We start from the raw sequence: 23,301 nt of genomic DNA, 5'->3' as shown, positions 1-23,301 counted from the left end.
TCTTATTTGTAGTCAGAGAAATGCAAATTAAAACCTCAATGAGATACTACTACTATTTACCAAGGAGAATAACTAAAATAAAGAAGAGAGATAATCCTAACTGCTGACATGGATATGTAGCAATAGGATGTCTCTTATATTGCTGGTGGGAGTTAAATTGGGACAATGATTTAGGAAAACTGCTTACATTATCTACTAAAGTTGAACATGTACATACCTATGACACAGATATTGCACTCCAAAGTGTATATTCAACAGAAAGGGGATCATGGTAACCAAAAATATTTCCAAGAATGCCCAGAGCAACATGATTTATAAAAATGAAAAGCTAGAAACAATATATTGTGATAAATTCATAAAGTGGAATACTATGAAGCAGTAATACTGAATGAACCACAGTTATTATATTCAATAATATAGATGAATTTCACAAACATAATATGGAGCAAAAGAAGCCAGATGCAAGATTTATACAGATGATTTCATTTATAGAAAGTTGGAAAAGAGACACAACTGAACTCCAGTGTTAGAATGAGCGTAACAGTTACATTGGGGAGGAAGAAGGGAGTAGTGATGGGGAGGAGACATCAGAAGACTTCTGGATACTGGAAATATTATTTTTTAACTTGAGTAGTTTTACAGCAATGTTCATCCAAGGACAATTCATTGAGTGGTATGCATTTATGTATAGTAGAGTATTCTCTATGTATCTTAATGTTCAATAAACATTAAGATACAAAAGCTCAAACTTTCACCCTATCATGGTATTTGAGAGAAAAAGACAAATAAAATTAGAATGTCTATGAATTAGAAAATTCTGAATAGAAGTAGTAAAACAGTCTATTACACTGGACCTCAGATTTGACATGCAGTAAACTACTCAGCAGACAACTGGTGATTTTCAGTTAAGTATGAGGCACAGGTATTAATGTATCCCTACGGCTACAAAAGTCAGAGATGATTATGTGTGCTCTGTGAGATTCCATTCATTTGAACGGGTATTCAGTGGGTGGTCTCAGCAAATTCCATAACTATCAAGCATTGGAATGAGAAGTGTTTTGGTGATATGATTTACTTTGAGTTATCAATCAATTTAATCAAATTAGTCAAAGTTATTTTGACCAGGCTTTGGAGAAATGTAAACAGTGACCCTTCTGTATGGGATTGTTAGTTGATACAGGACTGAAGTTTTACCCTGATAAACAGACCTTCAGAAACTTATTCCATGAACAAAAATCTATGTGAGTGAGCACAGTTCCTGAAAATGTTCCCATCATCATCATTGGCTATGTCCCATCCTTGGGTACTGAATAAATGATGTTCTTGGAGTTCAGTAGATACAAGATTTCTGAAGAGCTAGCTGCAACTCTCTTAATGGTGTAACTCAAGGATATTAGGTTTTAGCTGGAAAACACACACACACACACACACACACACACACACACACACACACACACACCATAAGGGGAAGTCCAAAGAAGAGAAAGAGGGTTGAGTGCTTTTGAACCTTTAAGGATTGATGAAGACACATTAAGCAAATGTTTAAGACTTTCTTATCCTGTTTTATGCATTCAATGGATATATGTTGAGTGCCCTCCATTTCTTGTGACAGGCACTATTCTGAGTGCTAGGAATGATAGAGCAGGAACGAAAACAGATAAAAACCCGATTTCATGGAGCTTATATTTAATTGGAAGAGACAGAATAAAAAATTTTTAAAAACCTCTCTTAGAAGTAATGAATGCTATGGAGAAAAATCAAAACAAGGATTAACAATTGTGGAGGGGGGGTTTTGATTTTAAATGGGGTGATCATTGAGAAGGTAACATTTGAGAAAGTACTTGAAGGAGGTAAGGAAGCATGTAAGCATGTATACACACACACGCACATACACACACACACACAGATAGACACACCTGAAGGAAGAGCAACCCAGGCAGATGGAACAGCCAATGGAAAGGCACTAAGTGGGGAAATGTTTGGCTTCTGTGAAAAACAGCAAGGTCAGCAAGGCTGGAGGGGAGTGGGTGGTGGATAAAATTTGAGAAGACAAGGACAATAGTCATTGCAGAGGGTCTGATCAGATACCACCTTGCAGGCCATTATAGGACTTGGGCTTTTATTCCTATTAATGTGGGAAGCTCTTGGAGGCTTTTGAGCAGAGGATAACTAACATGCTCTGACTTATGTATTGAAAAGACTGCTTTGACTGCTACATTGAGTACAGACTAAAGCTGGCTGAAAACAGAAGCAGGGAGACCAGTTAGGAGGCAATTACAAGGCCACGTAGGAGATGAGGTGGCCTGGGCCAGGTGTTTGCTGTGAAGATACTGAGAAGGGATCAGATTCTGGATATACTCTGAAGGTAGAGACAAAGGGTATTTAGTAGGTAGACTGTTATTTAGATAGTTTGAACAGCTAACGTGAGAATAACAGAGGAGTCAGAAATGACTCCAAGATTTTTGGCCTGAAACACTGGGAAGATGAAGTTGTCATTTATCGAGATACGGAAAACTGCAGAAAGACCATGTCTGGAGGCAAGATCAGGAGCTCAGCTGTGATCACAGTATGTCTGAGATGCCTAAAGGACACCCAGATAGACAGTTGAATAAGTTTTGAGTCAAGGGAGAATTCGGGGCTGATCCTTTAAGCATGTGTTAATCACGCATGTATGGGGTCACTTCTTTACTCTAAACCCTCCTATAATTTCCCAGATATAAACTAGGGAGCTGTCAACATTTGGATGGTTTTTAGAGCCATGACAAAAGATGGGATTACCAAGTGAATGAAAGTACCAAGTGAAGAAAGACAGAAGAGGTACAAGAATAGGCCCCGGGTGACTCCAACATAATATCTCACCAGCCCTACCTATGGGGAAAAAATATCCCCCAGGGAATAGGCCAGGGCCATCTAGACTTGTAGGGTTCAAGATGCTCTTTAAGAGGTGTGAGGAAAGCTGGAGTTTGCCTTTGTGTCCATGTTGCTGGTGTTCCACGAAACAGTAGGGAATCTCTACTACCTCATCTGGGGGTTGAGGACTGGAGTAAAGCAAAACAAGCAGCTGTTAAATTAGGGGAAGTGACAACGCAGTGATAATCTGAAGATCCCAGGTCTTCAGATGAAAGCTCCCTCCTAAAGAGCCAGAATTTAACTTTGAGATTGGCATATATTCCAACTGGTTACAGGAACATTGAACTAGGTATCTCCCAGTGGAAAGGAAAACAGAAAGACCTGTTTAACGTTGAAGCTCTGCCCCCATGTTCCTGAGAGCATACTGTGATAACTGTGACCATAGAGAAAAGAAAAAGCCAATAGCTGAAATGAATCAGGTTGTTGGGGGCCTAAGATAAGTAAGTGCAACTTGTTTACATGTAAAACATTTGTCTTGTCAATTTGGGCATTTTATCTGGAAATTATCCAAAGCAGCAATTATCTAGAGCTAGCATGCTAGACTGTTTATCCCTAGACATGGGTGGGGGATGAGGGGGTAGAATGCAGGTTTTCATGGCACTTATAGAGTGTGGGAGGTCTCTTTGTTTTGTATTTAAGAAAAAGAATGCAAAATTAGGCACGGGGCCATGGAAGTGACCTATGCGAGTGACGGCCCTAAAGCTATAGTTTTCCTAACTTCACAGAAAATCCACCTCTGACCCTAAACCCAGATGACAGAAACCTTGGGAGCAATAACTGATCACTTAATTTATCATGACCAAGTTTATCTTACAAGTGCCAGGAAGTATTCAGAGTTAGTCAGGCATCATAGGAAAACTCTCCTTTATGTCTATTTCTCACTCAAAGGTATTCAAATAAAAGGAAACATATTAAAGGCACTTAGATAAAGGAAGGCATAGTAAATATTCTTGTTCCATGAAATACCATCTTCTAACCACCTTAACAGATGCAACAGTTGAACAATCTAGCTGTGCTCCGCTGATATTAGAAATACTGTGGTCTGAGCCAAAGGACCAGTGATGGCATCAGGAATTATGTCACTGGCTATATCCTATATATATGTTTACCAGATAAAATACATGATATCCAGCTAAATATAAATTTCAAATATACAATAAATAATTTTTAGCAAAACTGTACCCCTACATACTTATGCATAGGACATACTTATACCAGAAAAGCACTCGTTTTTCTGAAATTCACATTTAACTTGGCATCCCATATTTTTATTCGCTAAGTTTAGTAATGCTACCTACACTGATTTCTGCTTTGGGATACATAATGAGTGATAATTTGGAGAGCCTACTAAACAGAAAATCAAAGGGACAGAGGATAAATATTGTATTAGTAGGTCACATGGTTGCTTCCAACATTGGCCCTGACAGTTATCATTACTCATATAATAATACTCAACTGTCATATCAGAATCTGCAAAAGGGGGCTGAGGGTTGTGCAGAATTCGTGCATATTTAATTGACACAAATTAAATATTAAATATTAATTTAATTAGTAAAAACTATTCACTTTTAACTAATGAAAAGGATGGAAACGCTGCTTTTGTAAATAGGCAGCATTATTGGGAACACAATATTCTACTGCGTTCCCCATCCATAAGTCAAACCATCTGTAAGTCCAGGACTAAGTGTTATCTGTAATTGCTTAAAGTGCAACATTGGTCAAATATGCATAAAGCAGCTAATTGTGAAATATGAGTAATGGGTCTATTTGTTCAATGGGTAAAACTCACTTATCCTCCTTTGACATAGAAAATAGGATTAAATGTAAAACTTATGTCCCAGCTCATAGAGAAACTTACCAGAAACATGTCCAAGTACTTTGTTTACCATCCAACCCTTTTAGTTATATATCTATGAATATTAATATTGTAGTACTTCATACTTTTTAAGTATTTATAGATATACGTATCGCTTCTCGGCCTTTTGGCGAAGATCAAGCGTAGTATTTATAGATATACGTATGTTCTTTTATTCCCTCCTCAAAAAATAATATTTTATTTATCATCCCCATTAAAAATTATGTATTCATTTGACAGATATTTAATGGGTATCGATTATGCGCTTGGAAAACAATAGTGAACACGACAGGAAAAGTTGGTCATTACAGAACTAACCTTCTAGTAAGAAATAAATAATATTTTAAAATAATAACAATAAAATTTCAGTTGGCAATATTGCCATGAAGATATAAAACAGAGCAAGAGAGACAGTGGCTGCTATTTTAGCTAGGATGGTGAAAACCCATTTGAAGCGGTAACACTTGAGTTAGACATGGAGCTTATATGATAATGATAAACCAGCCAGTGGAAATGGGAATCGCTCGAGAAATGGAGCCACTCCTTGGAGAAGAAATGAGCTTAGCAAATGAGCTGCTCATAGAACAGTAAGAACTAGATGACTGTAGCAGAATGAGAAGGGTGTGGAAAGAGCTAAGGTTCAGATGAGGCAGAAGAGGTAGACACGGCAAGGTCACGTGGAGCCTTGAAGGGCATACTGAAGAGTTTGGGTTTTTTTATTTCCTTGTTTTTGTTTTTGACTAACCAGGGTTAGTCAAACAGACTAAACCTGGCATAGTGTGTGAGGGAGGGAACTTCACAAGAGTGTGGGTACTCGGAGGCAGGCAGGATCATTGAGGGTCATCTTGGAAGCTGGTCACCACTAATCCCAGATATATCTATAGATAGATAGATAGATAGATAGATAGATAGATAGATAGATAGATAGATAGATAGATTTACACAGAGTCTCACTCCATCACCCAGGCTGGAGTGCAGTGTCATGATCTCGGCTCACTGCAACCTCTGCCTCCTGGGTTCAAGCAATTCTCCTGCCTCAGCCTCCCGAGTAGCTGGGATTACAGGCACATGCCACCTTGCCTGACTAATTTTTATATTTTTAGTAGAGTTGAGGTTTCACCATGTTGGCCAGCCTGGTCTCAAACTCCTGACCTCAAGTGATCTGTCTACCTTGGCCTCTCAAAGTGCTGGGATCACAGGCATGAGCCACCATGCCCAGCCAAGAGTTTGTATAGTCCAGTGCAATGGGAGGGACCTGAAGGGGTTAGAGCAAGATAGTATTGTGATCCAATGCATCCTGAAAGGATCAATATGGCTATTCAACCAAGAAAAATTGAACAGGGATCAAGGGGAGGAAGACAAAAGTAGAAGTAGACTGGAGGCCAATTGTCTAGGCAATAGATGTTGAGGCCTTGGATGTCACTGTGAAAGGGAGAGAAGTAGTCACGTCTGTTTGAAAGTAGGATCAATTGGACGTGCTGCTAAATTGGCAGTAAGAGGCAAGGGGAAAGATACATAAAGGATAACCATAGAATTTTTACCGGGAAGCTTGGTTGCTATTAACTGAGATGGGAACTGATGTTCATTAAAATTAAAACACATTCCCATAATCACACTTTAAGTACCAGAGCAAAGATTCGAATTCAGTTCTTCCTAATGCTCCAATATTTTGGGGTTGGTGAGCTGATTAATGTCTACTAGTGTGCTTACTTATTTAAAAGTCCCCCTTTTAAGCTATAAGCTCCTCAGTGACAGAGACTTGGTGATATCTGATATCTAGTCGTAGGAACCAGAGGCACATGAATAATGCTTTTTTGAGAACATTTGTAACAAGATATGACAAGTCTACCAGGCCCCATGTTTCCCGTCACCCTTGGCTGATTCACCAATTTTTTTCTTTAAGGCAGCTATAGATGCTTTCTATAGTGTTGGTTTTGAATTCTGCTATGGAAGTACAATGGTCATTTCAGAGGCCTGCAAACTTTCCCCTTCTAAGGAAGTGTATGGGTGCAATTACGAACATATGTTCACGGAAATAAAACACATGCTAATTATTTCCCTACACGCAAAACCGTCTTGATGGAACCATCAACAGCCTTTATTTATTTGAGGAAATCTAGCGAAATAATATCTCATCAGCTATCTCATAACATTCTGTATTTGATTACCAGTTGAAATACTCCAAACTCCACACTAGTTTTTTTCTAATTTTTTTAACCCTATAGGTTTTAATACCATGCAATTCTCAACCTCTGCATGACTTTTTTCTCCTTGTAAACAATTAGGAGCCATCTGGTTCCATGGATTTCCCGATCCTCCTGAGAATTTAAACTTAACACACCAAAAGGTTTGATTCGCCCAAGCACTACTATTACATTATTCAACTGGTTTTCTAGTCTTGGATCTTAAACAATATCTTCCTTAGAAAATCAGAAGAAATTTTCTCTTCATACTTCATATAATCCTCTTGCTCTATGTATAATACTAAGCTTTGAGGACCTCCTCAAAGCTATCTTGAAATGATTTACCAAAATATTTGCCAACTTGCCTCTTTCTATGGCAACATATAACTCAAACTGTATCACTTTGTCAATCCCAGTTTTTCTAAGTACCTGTCAAAAAAATTCAAAGGAGTTGGAGTTAGATAGAAAAGGAAACAGATTCCCCTTGGCACCTGTTTGTGCAATGTTGAGCTATGTCTGGGTACCCACTTCAATCTGAAACATTTGCATTCCTGATAAATAGGGGGAATTTTTTCTGAGAAGGCTAATGAAAACAGAGATCTTTCTCACTCAAGATACTAATCAACTTAAAACACCCTGGCTCAAATCCCTTTCTGATAAACACCAAGATCTTATTATGTAATAAAGTTTATTGATATAGTAGTAAATGGCCCATTGAGATGTAGCCTAAGGAAAATTTCTTGGAGATTTTTATTATGGCATATCTGGTAAGAAAGTTGTTTTAAACTTGTCAGGCAAGACATTATCTAAAAGGCTCTTTATTCAGCCTGAGGCAGTGGCTCACGCCTGTAATTCTAGCACTTTGGGAGGCCAAGGCAGGTGGATCACCTGAGGTCAGGAGTTCAAGACCAGCCTGGCCAACAAGTGAAACCCTGTCTCTAATAAAAACACAAAAAATTAGCTGGGCGTGGTGGGATGTGCCTGTAGTCTGTCCCAACTGCTAGGGAGGCTGAGGCAGAAGAATCGCTTGAACCCGGGAGGTGGAGGCTGCAGTGAGCTGAGATCACACCACTGCACTCCAGCCTGGATGACAGTGAGACATCATCTCAAATAAATAAATAAATAAAAATAAAAGGCTCTTTATTCAATAAACACACTTATACACACATAGAAGTGGGAGAGTGGGGGAGAGAGAAGAAAACTTCCAAAGTTACCTAGGTTTTTGTTGGACAAGATGAGATACTATAATGCTCCTCGTTCTTATGATTTTTACTCCCCAAAATGAGGGGATAACAACTGAATTGTTCTCGTACACGCTAAAGCCACAGTCTCAGAAAAACATATCCCACAATTTAAAGGAAGAGTGCTGCTGATGGGTACAGAGGAGGAATTATCTTTCATACAATGCATTAAGATATTCCAAGTGATTTATGGATGTATTTGAGAATTAACGGATTGAAGCTCGTGAAAACTGCTAAGAGAAACTGAAAATGGAAACATTAGTTGTTCACATTAAATCTAAACATGTTTAGAGCAAGTTTAGGGACTGTCACTTCTCAATGTGATAGAATAACTGGTACCAAATCTGTCTCTCTGCCGTAAACGGCTAGGAAATTGGACAAAATACATGAGACAGCTGTTTTCAGACGTTAGAAAACAGACACAGCACAGAAGTGTGAGTCTTCAGAACAGGAAAAGAAATGAGGTAAGCCCTATAACCAACATGGCTTTCTGGATGTAGGCACTTCCAAGACTGCAGTAAGAGAGGAGGAACCATGACAAGGCAGATCCAACTTACTGAATTTAATAGACAGAGATCAGAGTTAAAGGAGCTAAAAGAGCTGAAATGTGAGGCACAGAGAGAAAGAACTCCAGAAATCTATACAGGCAGCTATCCTGAGTCCTTCATTGAATATTAGGCTACATATGCATGAAATGAAACTCTATGAGGCCAGGCAAAAACAGCTACTGGGATTTGTGAGCTGGGGGTTGAGTTGCAGCCAGCCAGAATGGAGGCATTGCTGACCACCCTGAATATTTCCTCGAGCCTCCTGAAGAGGCGTGCTTCAAAAGGATAATTAAATTAGCCCTAAAGAAAAACTTACTCTAGACGCATACTCCCAAACTTAAAAATACACTTAAAAAGGATCAGGTTGAATGGTAAGTAACTGAACTCCCCGGCAAAACAAAATTCGGCTTTCCAGAGGAAGACTACAAAATCTAGACTTTCTTTTTTTTTTTTTTTTTTTTTTTTTTTGAGACGGACTCTTGCTCTGCTGCCCAGGCTGGAGTGCAGTGGCACGATCTCAGCTCACTGCAACCTCCGCCTCCCAGGTTCACGCCATTCTCCTGCCTCAGCCTCCCAAGTAGCTGGGACTACAGGCACCCACCACCACGCCTGGCTAATTTCTTTCTTTCTTTCTTTCTTTTTTTTTTTTTCCTACATCGGTTGTATTTAAAACACAAACAAGTATTTCTCTTTCTGTAAGGGCAAATGGTTCAAATAATGCGGAACACGAAACATTGACTAATACAAGTTTATTTTTTAAAAAAGCAAAAGAATAAAGAATATATACAAAAGGGACCTGGAATCTGTAAGCTGATTCCAAAAGCGAAATAAGTAGAAAATCCGTGGTGAAACCTGAACATTCTACCCCTGCTTTGGAGAAGGGCTATCATACAACATTCAGTCAGCTGAAGATGGATTGCTAGAGGTGTGTCGATACATAAATTTCAAGTCATTTTTGCTTGTGCAGAATCATCCCAATCTTAACAAGACTGAATGGGCAGTCCTGTGGCTTTCTTCCTTTTCCATATTCCCAACAAGGCTACGTGAAGTTCAACTCTTGATGAGCCGCTTACAACAGCAGTTCCTTAGGAGCCAACATGACAGGTGGGTCAGATTTCCCTATGAGAAACAAAACTGGCCACCTACAGCAAAATATCAAAATGGGTAAATCCTTCCTTCCTCTTCCTTCTGATTATATACAACATATCTCCTTTCAAGACTATTATTTCCGTCATGCTTATTCCTTCACAAATCTAAACCTTGAGGTGATATGAAGGAAACCAACATCAAGAAAAGAAAACTCAATTCAGAAATGAAGAAAACTGGCAGGTATACAATACACCCCCAGAGCATCTCAATATCCCTGGCACAGTACAATTCGGTGTACTGCTACAGCCCATAGATAAATATTGGCAGCTTGAATAAGCTCATTTTTTCCCTCAGGTGGTTAAAGGCCACCACATAAATACTGGGCAACAGGGGTTTGTTGGGAGAATTAGAAATAAAAAATTAACCAAATTTTGTCCCTGTGTTAATTCAATGCCAGCAAGGAGGCAAGTACTGAAGAAGAAAAGGGACAATTTTCATACGAAAAAAGAATTCCTCTAATCATGTCACCATCTCATATAATGAATCCAGGGAATCCCAGAAATAGAAAATTAGTTTCAGGGGACCCCTGAGGCACTTTAAAGCCTTTTAAAAAATTACAGTAATAATAAATTAGATATTGCTCTTCAGAGGCCAACAGAGCAGCAGAAGCATCAAGATCAGGTCCAAAGAGTTATGCCCACATTACAGGCTTCCTGAGCTGCTCAGCCCTCTTTAAAGCTTAGTTGAATCTCTAAATACCTTTACAAAGACATACAATTTAACGCAGACTGAGTGGGTATTTTTGTTTAGTGGTAGCATAAAATTTGGTCCTTAATGGTAGCAGCTGTCTTCATCCATTTCAAACTCAGGTAATATTAAGTACATCAAGACAATACATAAAGAATACAACAAAGGAGAAAAAAGCCAAAACTGACAAACACCTCAAGGAGTCATTAAGTTTGCTTACACCCTTTCACTTGATCTCCCTCTCAGTCTCTTTTTGTGGAGAGAAGGGTATGACAGAACTTTTTTCTCAAAAGATGATAAACAATGGCATCAAATGGACAAAATGGTTATAAAGTAACTTTAAAAATCTGACCCCAAGGAATCCAGGACACATACAGATAATTCAGAGGTATACTTCTGATTTGGGGCAAATTCTAGACTAAAGAAATGATCGTCTCAGGTAAATGTTACAATAGATGAAACTAAGTCCAGTTTTTTGGCGGTTTTTTTTTTTTTTAAAGTGTCCTCACTACCACCTTCAGCTATCAATCATTTCTCATAGCTCAAGCGGAAGGTCATCTTCATCTTTCCCAGGATCCAGGTCAACCTCAGCTTCCCATTTGCCTCCTGAAATCTCCCACGTTAGTTTCTCAAAATCATCCTCCACAGAGAGTGGGGGCTTTCCTGTTGAGGCAGAGCTGAGTCGGCGAGTTTTCATGCTCATTTGGGGTGAGGAAGGGCCAGACGCCTCCGGGGGTGAGGAATCTGAAGAGGACTGGGTTGGAGGCAGCACAAGACTGTCTCTAACCAAACACCGCATATTCTCACTCATAGGTGGGAATTGAGCAATGAGATCACATGGACACAGGAAGGGGAATATCACACTCTGGGGACTGTGGTGGGGTGGGGGGAGGGGGGAGGGATAGCACTGGGAGATATACCTACTGCTAGATGACGAGTTAGTGGGTGCAGCGCACCAGCATGGCACATGTATACAGATGTAACTAACCTGCACAATGTGCACGTGTACCCTAAAACTTACAGTATATTAAAAAAAAAAGAAAGAAAGAAAAAAAAAAGAAAAAGAAAAAGAAAAAGAAAAAAAGACTGTCTCTAGGATTTTCTGCTTCAGGCACAGTGACTGATTTGTCCTCAGAGACAAGCAGGACAACAGCATCCACAGCTGCCTTTTTGGCTGGGGGTTCCTGTAGGACGCTGCTGGAGCTGAGTGGCTTCACAGCGGCAGTGACAGCAAGGTGCATCTCCACTGCCTTACGTTTTGGGGCCAATTTGGGGGATGACACAACTTTAACCACAGATTGCTTCACGTTCACTTTGGGTTTAGCTTCACCCCTTTTTTCCAAGGTCTGTGCTGCCCATTTCACATTCAAGAATGAGTCTGCAATCCCTGAGGTTTCTACCTCCACCTTCTGGGATGACTTTGTGGGAAGCTGCTTGGTCAGGTGCCATGTGATTCCTGGCACAGCAGTGAGCACTGGTTTCTCTGCCACTCGGGTATTGCAAGAGGCTACATCTCCCTGAAGAGGTGTCGAGACTGATTTTTCCCTCTCCTGCTGTTTCCGCATGCGCATCTCTCTCATGGTCGCACATCTCTTGACTTGAATTTTACTGATGTCAACTCCTGTGGTCTCAACTGAAGCCTCTGTAGCTTCCATTCTAATACGGCTCTGAAAATCAACTTCATTTCCTTCCTGAAGTATCTTCTCTTCTTTCCTCCATGTTCTTTGGGTGACTCGCAGCAGCAACCTTGCCCCCGGAGTGGCCTCATGTTGAGACGGGGAGCTGGTGCTGCTCTCAGAGCTCTGCTGCACCCTCAGTGCCTTCTCCAGTTTAATTTCTTCCAGCGTCTTCATGTGCACCTCCTGCATGGACTTTGTTTTACCTGCAGGCTCCTCTGATTGTCCTTTGCTGGCAACAATGGGTGGCAAAACTACTGTTTTTTTAATTTCACTATCAGTCTTTAGCTTCATGCAAGTTGTATCCTTTTTGCTTTTTTGTCTCTCTGCTTCCTGCTGCCTATGTTCTTCTTCAGCCAGGACCTCAGAGAAGGTTTTGATACGGAGAGTGGAGGAGCTTCTTGCTCCTGAAGTAGAATCATCAGTTTTTGAAGGTCCTTCTGTCTTGAGTTTAGTTTGCGATTCCCCATGTTTCTGACTGGCTCTTTCAAGAAGCATTTCTTCTAATGTCTTCACATGGATCTCACCAACTTTATTAACTTTATCTGTTGCGTCCTCATTATTTGGATCAGCTGACATGCCTAATCGCTCCTTAAGAGACTTGGAAACTTGAGCTGTCTTTGGTGTTTCGTCAGTGTTAGTTTCCGGAGCTTCAACTTTCTTCCCTAGCCTCTGTGCCAGGCTACGCTTTAATGGAGGATCACTGTCAGCGCCTGCCGAAAATTTTCGTTTCCCCAGTCTCTCAGTAAGACCCAATCTAACCAAGGGTTCTTCTCCTTGTTTGGTGGAGAGAGTTACTGTCTTCACCACAGTCCTGACATTTTCTTTTTCAGGACCTGGAACAGGCTCAGGGTGGAGCAAAAGACTGGAAACTCCTGAAGAACCCTCACCTTGCTTCTTAGATTTTTCCTTCATTTTCTCTGACTTAATTTCCTCAAGAGTTTTTATTCCAAAATGCAAACATTCACCTTGCTTTATATTGACTGCAGGTCTCCGGACAGAAGTCACTCGTAATCCATTGTGAACTTCAGGAGTTGGTTGCAGGGTAGGTGTTTTGGTTTCATCAGGAAACTGATCATCATCATCTTCATCATCATCTGCAGCATTAATTACAACTGGTGGATGCTTGGGGCTAGGAACATTTTCGGAACTTTCTACTTTCATAACGCTCCGCAGCTGAGGGGAAGGATTGGACTGGACAGACAATTTGTTCTGCTGAACTGAAAGTTGGCTAGCCTTCACTTCCTCTTCTGGTGACTCAGGCACAGTTGTGCTCGGAGGTAGGAAAAGGCCATCAACATATCGTCCTCTATTGTGATGGAAAGCGCAGTTTAATTTTTGACATCCTGTTGGCTGAGTTTCCCAATAACAAGGAACTTCACTGCGTTTTTTATCAATCTCCATGTGCCGAAACCTGCACACCCGTCGAAAACAGCGCCCTTCTCGCCATAATGTGCAAACAGTTTCATTTCCTAGTGCAGCTTCACAGTGACGGAATGGGCAGCTGTCACCTTTGGTACATGTAGAATAGAAAAAAAAATAGCAGTCTTCTCCTTGATTAGGCATGCTGGGTAGATTCTTAGATCAGAAGTGGCTTCTTGAAACAAGCCACTGCTTCCTCAAAGCAAGGACAAGGCTCCAAGTCCTCGTGAAATGGGTTTAATCTTCCAAATGACAACTTGATCACAGAAATTGTCTTTAAACTGTAATCATTAGCTGGTTGCTCTCAACAGGAACGTCTGTGTCTTCACTGAGTTCCAATCTATTACGCCTGTAGGTCGAACCAACACTCAATCCATGAATTAATAATAATGAGGCAGAAAAAATTTTCCTCCTCACATTGCCAAGAAAACCTCTCAGCCACAATTCAAACACAGCATGTGTTTTTAAAACATCTCCCAACTACTGGGAGATTAAGTCCATTCAAATAACCTTTGTCAGACTGGAGACAGCTAGGGTTAGTTATCTCCTCAAAAACAAAACAAAACAAACAAAGAAAAAAAACAAAAAAAAGAGTTCATTTAAAGATGAACTTGAGAGTCAAAGGATCATGAAAAAAAATCCATCTTCCATAGCTGAACAATATAATCTGAAAAACAAAAAAAACATCAGTTTTTCAGTAAGATCCAATTTCTGGTCTTCAAGATTTCTTCACACTTAATACTAGTCAATTTTCCAGGAATTTTTTGGGCAGGGAATATCCCCAAATCCTAAAAAGCATCGCTATCTCTAGTTCCACAGCCTCCTTCTCAAGGTCCAGAATCAAGGCCTGGAAGATGTCAACACTATAGGCCTTCCCCACAGGAATCCGCACCGATTATGGGAGTTTAGGGGTGTTCTTCATTACGGTTTCACCAATCCTACAAGGAGTACGGAAGTGTCCCTGTTGCTCTTGACTCCCACGCTGAGGGCCAGGGGTGGGAGTGTAATGAGGGTGGGGAATGGGTGTAGGATACCAGAATAAGGTCGGTGGCTTTCTGTATGTGGAGTTTGAGACAAGCTCCAAAGTCGTGGGACCCGAACCGATGACACTATCCCCGACTCCCGCTTGCTGCTACGTCTTTCTTCTTGCTTGGCCGCTGCCGTCCGTCGTCCTCCGAGCAGCAGCAGCACTAGCAGAAAACCAAGACTGCCAGCGTCAAAGATGGCGCCCGGCTACAGGCTCCGCTCTAAGGCCCGGCCGGTAAAAGTGCCAGCACGACGCAGGGCGCGAGGGTTCTGGAAGACGTAGTTCCTCTATGACGCGATGCCTAAGATCTAATTTCATATATCTTTGGTAGAGACGGGGTTTCACCGTGTTAGCCAGGATGGTCTCGATCTCCTGACCTCGTGATCTGCCCGCCTCCGCCTCCCAAAGTGCTGGGATTACAGGCATGAGTTACCACACCCAGCCCCAAATCTAGACTTTCAATAAAATATTTACAATGTCTAACATCCTAACAAAAATTATTTAAAATGCAAAGGATCAGCAAAGTACAAGCCATAACAGGAGAAAAATAAGTCAATACAAACAGATTTTTATATTTTAGCCTCTTACACTTCCAGGCCTTCCAATGAAATAAGAAGAATCATATTTCTTGGCCACCATTTTAAATCATGTTAATCCATTTCTCAGAATACTGCATCTGCCAAAAAAAAAAAAAAAAAAAAAAGGCTTTCATACCCTCTACTAGTTTTAATCCCACAAAATCTCCGTAGTCTTACAGAGCACTGCCATGGGTTGAGTTGTCCAACAGCAGACCTGAAACAATGTTTAGCGTTTAGTATATTTCTAGGGTATCCCTTGGGACCAACAGCTGTGAAAAGAAGGGGAAAACAATTGAGCAGAGGGAGAAGTCAGGTTGTGATGCAGACCTGATTGCCTTAGCCAACTCCACAGGAAGCTGTAGGTGCCTGCTGGAGTTGCCTCACTTAGGGTGAACATGGCCCTCCATCAGTCACTGCATGCCAACCTTTGAGGGGATGGGGGTGGTGGCCTTAGCTAAGGCCACCTTTTTCAGGCCACCTGTTTAAGGCCACTTGTTAAGGGCCACCTTAAGGCCACCTGTTTAAGCTGCACCTCTGCAGCTAAAAGAATCCCTGAAGGGGCTGAGCCCTAGAGGCTATCTACTGGCAGAACTATAACTGGCAGAAGGACAACATGTCCTTCTGAGATGCACATCTCTGTTTCTACCACCATCTATCCCATGTGCCACTTGGATCCACTTCAAGGAGCCAAATGTGCCACTTGAATACATTCAAGGAGCAGTTCCTCCACTGTACCAAGAGGCATCTCTTCCCAGTGAAATCTACAATAGGGGAAGTTAATAGGAGGAACTCCACCCCTGCTTCTGCACCAGTCCCAGGGCTGCAACTGATACTCATCATCTCCTTCCTCCATTATCCATCTGGATTCCTCCTATATCAGGCTGCAGCTCTGCTAGTCTTAGTAGCTTACCTGATGGCATGAACTAGACACTCATTTCTGAGGGACCTGAGCTCCTGGTCACCATGCCCTTATCAGGCTACATGTGCTTTTGTCTTCTCAGCACTTTCTATTCCTTTTGGAATCTCTCATTGGCTGACTCGCAGCCCAAATTCTCCCTCTTGACTTGAGTCCCTTCAGCATGTAGTCCCCATCCATTTTTTGTGTGTGTTATTTTTATTTTTTTTTTTCCCCCTGCATTGCATCCTTAGGCAGCTCCATTTACACTCGCTAGTTAATTCCTTTCTTTAGTCTTTCTGTCAGTTCTTCCCCATCTCCTTTTCCGTTCTATTATTAGGCATCACAGAGCTACAAAAGATCACCTGTGAGACCTAGACTCTCTTTAGAGGGTAGGAAAGGCAAAAGAGTAGGGGAGTTGGGGAAATAAGCTGGCAAACAGAAAATTTTTCTTGAAAAATTGGATGACTGGGGGAGAAGGAAGCAAAATTTCCCAGCAGACCAGGAAGTCAATAGGAAGGCATTCTAGCTCTCTTTCAATGATTATGTCTAGCTCAAAATATGGAGTGAATACTTGTTGAGATAACCAAGCAGCCACTTCCCTGTTTAACAGACTACTTTGAGGGAGGGAGTCCTACACTCACCTCCCCTAGCAAAGCGGCATCATTCCTCTTTCAACCAACCATCCATCTATCTGTATCACTGATTCAACAAATACTTATTGAGTGTCTACAATGTGCCAGTTCAGAGAATGTTCCATGATTATACAGAAGAAATTTTAAACTCCTGTTTGGACATCATCTTAATAAAGACACAAATATAATTCAACAATGTTTTTGAAAATAAGAGGAATAAGAAGTAAGGCCAAGTATCAGGACAGTACATTTAAATGTTTTCGGTTCTTCTATGGAAAACTGAAGACTTTCAGATTCAATGAACAAAACCCATGATTTGCTAAAATAGAGTGGCATTTTAATTTAAAAAAAATATATATATATATATATTTTGAGATGGAGACTCACTCTGTTGCCCAGGCTGGAGTGTGGTGATGTGATCTTGGCTCACCACAACCTCCGCTTCCTGGGTTAAAGAGATTCTCCTGCCTCCGCCTCCCAAGTAGCTGGGATTACAGGCATGTGCCACGATGCCCTAATTGTTTTTTTGTTTTTTTTTTGTTTTTTTTTGTCTTTGTTTTTTTGCATTTTTAGTAGAGACGGGGTTTTGCCATGTTGGCCAGTTTGGTCTCGAACTCCTGACCTCAAGTGATCCACCTGCCTTGGCCTCTCAAAGTGCTGGGATTACAGGCCTGAGACACCACACCCAGCCAAATAGTGACATTTTAAAAGTTTAAAAATATAAAGATAAAAATCATGTAAACATATATATATGTAAATACACAAATCAAAAGTAGAAAATAATATTAATATCAGAAAAAAATAGAATTCACAACAAAACTATTACCAGGCTGGGCGCAGTGGCTCACGACGGTAATCCCAGCAGTTTCGCAGGCCAAGGCGGGTGGATCCCTTGAGCTCAGGAGTTTGAGACCAGCCTGGCCAACATGGTGAAACCCCATCTCTACTAAAGATTCAAAAAATAGCCAGGCATGGTGGCACATGCCTGTTGTCCCAGCTACTTCAGTGGCTAAGGAAGGAGAATCGCTTGAACCCAGGAGGCGGAGGCTGCAATGAGCCGAGATCGTGCCCCTGCACTCCAGCCTGGGTGATGGAATGAGACTCTGTCTTAAAAAATACATATATATTATATATATAAATTATATATATTTTATATATATTATATTACATATAAATTATATATACAAAATATATGTAATACATATAATATATAAAAAATATATAATATATATATAAAATATGTATATAACCAGGATCAGTGGTGACCAGCCTCCAAGATGACCCTCAATGACCCTGCCTGCCTCCGAGTACCCACACTCTTGTGAAGTCTCCTCCCACACGCACTATACCAGGGTTAGTCTGTTTGAACAATAGCAGATGTGGAAGTGATGGTAAGTCATTTCTGAGATTAGACTTTGAAAGAGTATAATTTCCACGTTGAGCTCTCTTGTTCTCTCTGTCTCTTTGTGTCTTTGTCTCTCTCTCTCTCTCTGATCTATTGCTGGAAAAGAGGAGTGAGAAGGGGAAAGGAGTGAAAAGCAAGTTGCCATATTGTGAACAGTTCTATGGAGAGGACTGCACGGTAAAAAAAAAAAAATGGAGCCTCCAGCCGGGCGCGGTGGCTCACGCATGTAATCCCAGCACTTTGGGAGGCCGAGGTGGGCGGATCATGAGGTCAGGAAATCAAGACCATCCTGGCTAACATGGTGAAATCCCGTCTCTACTGAAAATACAAACAATTAGCTGGGCGTGGTGGCGGGCGCCTGTCATCCCAGCTACTCTGGAGGCTGAGGCAGGAGAATTGCTTGAACCCCGGAGGAGGAGGTTGCGGTGAGCCGAGATCGCACCACTGCCCTCCAGCCTGGGCAACAGAGGGAGACTCTGTCTCAAAGAAAGAAAGAAAGGAAATGTAGCCTCCAGCCAAGAGCTAGCAAGGAATCGAGCTCTGTCGGTATCCAAGTGAGTGAGCTTAGCAGTGCATTCTCCAGCCCCAGCCAAGCCTTGAGACAATGGCAGCCCAGGAAGAAAAGCTTGACTGTGACTTTGTGAGAGATGTTGAACCAGCCAAGCTGCCCCTAGATTTCCTTGCCTCAGAAATTGCATGAGATACTAAATGTTTGTTGTTTTAAGCCACTAAGTGTTGGAGTAATTTGTTTCACAGCAATAGATAACAGAATCAAAGACATTCATTTTATAAAATATACAGACCGTAACAATAGGAAAACAAAAATCATACCAAAACTACAAATGAAAAACAGTATTTACAAGAATTGTTCACACATTTAACAGAATATTAAATGTAGCTTTATATTAGTAAAAATAAAACATGCCTTTAAATGTATAATTTTCTGGAGAAATATAAATGACTAAAAATTGACTCCAGATAATAAACTGAGCAAATTAGTAATCAGTGAATAGATTTAAGTAGAAAATCAAACACCTATTACAGATTTTTTCCATTATCTCTCCACAAAGATCTAGGTTTAGCTGCTCCAACCAATGAGTTCTTCCAACAATTGAGGTAAAATAAATACTTTGACATTTAAAAAAAGACAAAATCAGCCTTAAAATGATAAATTGATAGCATATCCTAATTGCTAAGCCTTACAAACATAAAGAGAAATCATAGTTATAAATATAGATACAATATTTATTCTATAAAATTTTCAAATTGAAATCCACACAGAATATAGTCTTTTCAACAAATGATGCTGGGTCAATTCAAGACACATGCACATGTATGTTTATTGCAGCACTGTTCACAATAGCAAAGACTTGGAACCAACCCAAGTGCCCATCGGTGATAGACTGGATAAAGAAAATGTGGCACATATGCAACTTGGAATACTATGCAGCCACAACGAAGGATGAGTTCGTGTCCTTTGCAGGGACGTGGATGAAGCTGGAAACCATCATTCTTAGCAGACTAATACAGGAACGGAAAACCAAACACTGCACGTTCTCACTCATAAGTGGGAGTTGAACAATGAGAACACATGACACAGGGAGGGGAACATCACACACTGGGGCCTGCCAGGGGGAGAGGGGCTAGGGGAGGGATAGCATCAGGAGAAATACCTAATGTGGATGATGGGTTGATGGGTGCAGCAAACCACCGTGGCACTTGTATACCTATGTAACAAACCTGTATGTTCTACACATACATCCCAGAACTTAAAGTATAAAAATAATTTTTTTAAAAAGTTGACGATTTAAAAAAGAAACGACCCTTACCACCCACCACACATGAAAATCCATTCTGGGTGATTGTAGATGTAACTGTGAAAAGTGTGAAAGAGAAAATAATAAAGCAATTAGAAGATAATCTAAGACTATAACGCAGATAATACCTTCAAGACTTTAGGACAGGTAAGGATTTGATAAATTGGGACCAAAAATGACTGTTCATAAGAAAAGATGGATACATTGGATGTTAAAATTAAAAACTTCTTTTCAACACAAACACCATTTAGAGACTACAAAAACAAGTCACAGAGTGAGGAAAGATATTTGCCACACACATAACTAACAAAAGACTTGCATCCAGATAAATAATTTTTAAACTTTTACAAATTAACTATAACTAGATAAATAATGCAATAGAGAAAAGAAGGAAATACTTGAGTGGACACTTCAGGAAAAGGATATCTGCATATTTTCAATCTTATTTGTAGTCAGAGAAATGCAAATTAAAACCTCAATGAGATACTACTACTATTTACCAAGGAGAATAACTAAAATAAAGAAGAGAGATAATCCTAACTGCTGACATGGATATGTAGCAATAGGATGTCTCTTATATTGCTGGTGGGAGTTAAATTGGGACAATGATTTAGGAAAACTGCTTACATTATCTACTAAAGTTGAACATGTACATACCTATGACACAGATATTGCACTCCAAAGTGTATATTCAACAGAAAGGGGATCATGGTAACCAAAAATATTTCCAAGAATGCCCAGAGCAACATGATTTATAAAAATGAAAAGCTAGAAACAATATATTGTGATAAATTCATAAAGTGGAATACTATGAAGCAGTAATACTGAATGAACCACAGTTATTATATTCAATAATATAGATGAATTTCACAAACATAATATGGAGCAAAAGAAGCCAGATGCAAGATTTATACAGATGATTTCATTTATAGAAAGTTGGAAAAGAGACACAACTGAACTCCAGTGTTAGAATGAGCGTAACAGTTACATTGGGGAGGAAGAAGGGAGTAGTGATGGGGAGGAGACATCAGAAGACTTCTGGATACTGGAAATATTATTTTTTAACTTGAGTAGTTTTACAGCAATGTTCATCCAAGGACAATTCATTGAGTGGTATGCATTTATGTATAGTAGAGTATTCTCTATGTATCTTAATGTTCAATAAACATTAAGATACAAAAGCTCAAACTTTCACCCTATCATGGTATTTGAGAGAAAAAGACAAATAAAATTAGAATGTCTATGAATTAGAAAATTCTGAATAGAAGTAGTAAAACAGTCTATTACACTGGACCTCAGATTTGACATGCAGTAAACTACTCAGCAGACAACTGGTGATTTTCAGTTAAGTATGAGGCACAGGTATTAATGTATCCCTACGGCTACAAAAGTCAGAGATGATTATGTGTGCTCTGTGAGATTCCATTCATTTGAATGGGTATTCAGTGGGTGGTCTCAGCAAATTCCATAACTATCAAGCATTGGAATGAGAAGTGTTTTGGTGATATGATTTACTTTGAGTTATCAATCAATTTAATCAAATTAGTCAAAGTTATTTTGACCAGGCTTTGGAGAAATGTAAACAGTGACCCTTCTGTATGGGATTGTTAGTTGATACAGGACTGAAGTTTTACCCTGATAAACAGACCTTCAGAAACTTATTCCATGAACAAAAATCTATGTGAGTGAGCACAGTTCCTGAAAATGTTCCCATCATCATCATTGGCTATGTCCCATCCTTGGGTACTGAATAAATGATGTTCTTGGAGTTCAGTAGATACAAGATTTCTGAAGAGCTAGCTGCAACTCTCTTAATGGTGTAACTCAAGGATATTAGGTTTTAGCTGGAAAACACACACACACACACACACACACACACACACACACACACACACATACCATAAGGGGAAGTCCAAAGAAGAGAAAGAGGGTTGAGTGCTTTTGAACCTTTAAGGATTGATGAAGACACATTAAGCAAATGTTTAAGACTTTCTTATCCTGTTTTATGCATTCAATGGATATATGTTGAGTGCCTGTTTTATGCATTCAATGGATATATGTTGAGTGCCCTCCATTTCTTGTGACAGGCACTATTCTGAGTGCTAGGAATGATAGAGCAGGAACGAAAACAGATAAAAACCCGATTTCATGGAGCTTATATTTAATTGGAAGAGACAGAATAAAAAATTTTTAAAAACCTCTCTTAGAAGTAATGAATGCTATGGAGAAAAATCAAAACAAGGATTAACAATTGTGGAGGGGGGGTTTTGATTTTAAATGGGGTGATCATTGAGAAGGTAACATTTGAGAAAGTACTTGAAGGAGGTAAGGAAGCATGTAAGCATGTATACACACACACGCACATACACACACACACACAGATAGACACACCTGAAGGAAGAGCAACCCAGGCAGATGGAACAGCCAATGGAAAGGCACTAAGTGGGGAAATGTTTGGCTTCTGTGAAAAACAGCAAGGTCAGCAAGGCTGGAGGGGAGTGGGTGGTGGATAAAATTTGAGAAGACAAGGACAATAGTCATTGCAGAGGGTCTGATCAGATACCACCTTGCAGGCCATTATAGGACTTGGGCTTTTATTCCTATTAATGTGGGAAGCTCTTGGAGGCTTTTGAGCAGAGGATAACTAACATGCTCTGACTTATGTATTGAAAAGACTGCTTTGACTGCTACATTGAGTACAGACTAAAGCTGGCTGAAAACAGAAGCAGGGAGACCAGTTAGGAGGCAATTACAAGGCCACGTAGGAGATGAGGTGGCCTGGGCCAGGTGTTTGCTGTGAAGATACTGAGAAGGGATCAGATTCTGGATATACTCTGAAGGTAGAGACAAAGGGTATTTAGTAGGTAGACTGTTATTTAGATAGTTTGAACAGCTAACGTGAGAATAACAGAGGAGTCAGAAATGACTCCAAGATTTTTGGCCTGAAACACTGGGAAGATGAAGTTGTCATTTATCGAGATACGGAAAACTGCAGAAAGACCATATCTGGAGGCAAGATCAGGAGCTCAGCTGTGATCACAGTATGTCTGAGATGCCTAAAGGACGCCCAGATAGACAGTTGAATAAGTTTTGAGTCAAGGGAGAATTCGGGGCTGATCCTTTAAGCATGTGTTAATCACGCATGTATGGGGTCACTTCTTTACTCTAAACCCTCCTATAATTTCCCAGATATAAACTAGGGAGCTGTCAACATTTGGATGGTTTTTAGAGCCATGACAAAAGATGGGATTACCAAGTGAATGAAAGTACCCG

At 40.3% G+C, this 23,301-nt stretch overlaps 2 protein-coding genes across 2 annotated transcripts in view; one reads left to right on the top strand and one right to left on the bottom strand.

The window, feature by feature from the left end:
* The window catches only part of LOC100974207 (eyes shut homolog), a 1,877,183-nt gene that overhangs the window by 349,038 nt on the left and 1,504,844 nt on the right, over positions 1–23,301 (top strand). The window lies entirely within an intron of this gene.
* LOC129397989 (zinc finger CCCH domain-containing protein 11C-like) lies at positions 9,175–19,763 on the bottom strand. The gene has a single exon (XM_055113740.2). It carries the CDS (start codon positions 13,813–13,815, stop codon positions 11,584–11,586), a length of 2,232 nt encoding a protein of 743 aa, XP_054969715.2. The 5' UTR covers positions 13,816–19,763; the 3' UTR covers positions 9,175–11,583.

This window comes from Pan paniscus, chromosome 5 (genome assembly GCF_029289425.2).
Source record: "Pan paniscus chromosome 5, NHGRI_mPanPan1-v2.0_pri, whole genome shotgun sequence".
NCBI classification, from domain to species: Eukaryota; Metazoa; Chordata; class Mammalia; order Primates; family Hominidae; genus Pan; species Pan paniscus.
The sequence above is the reverse complement of the archived record's forward strand: the minus strand, read 5'-3'. Positions and strand labels throughout refer to the sequence as shown.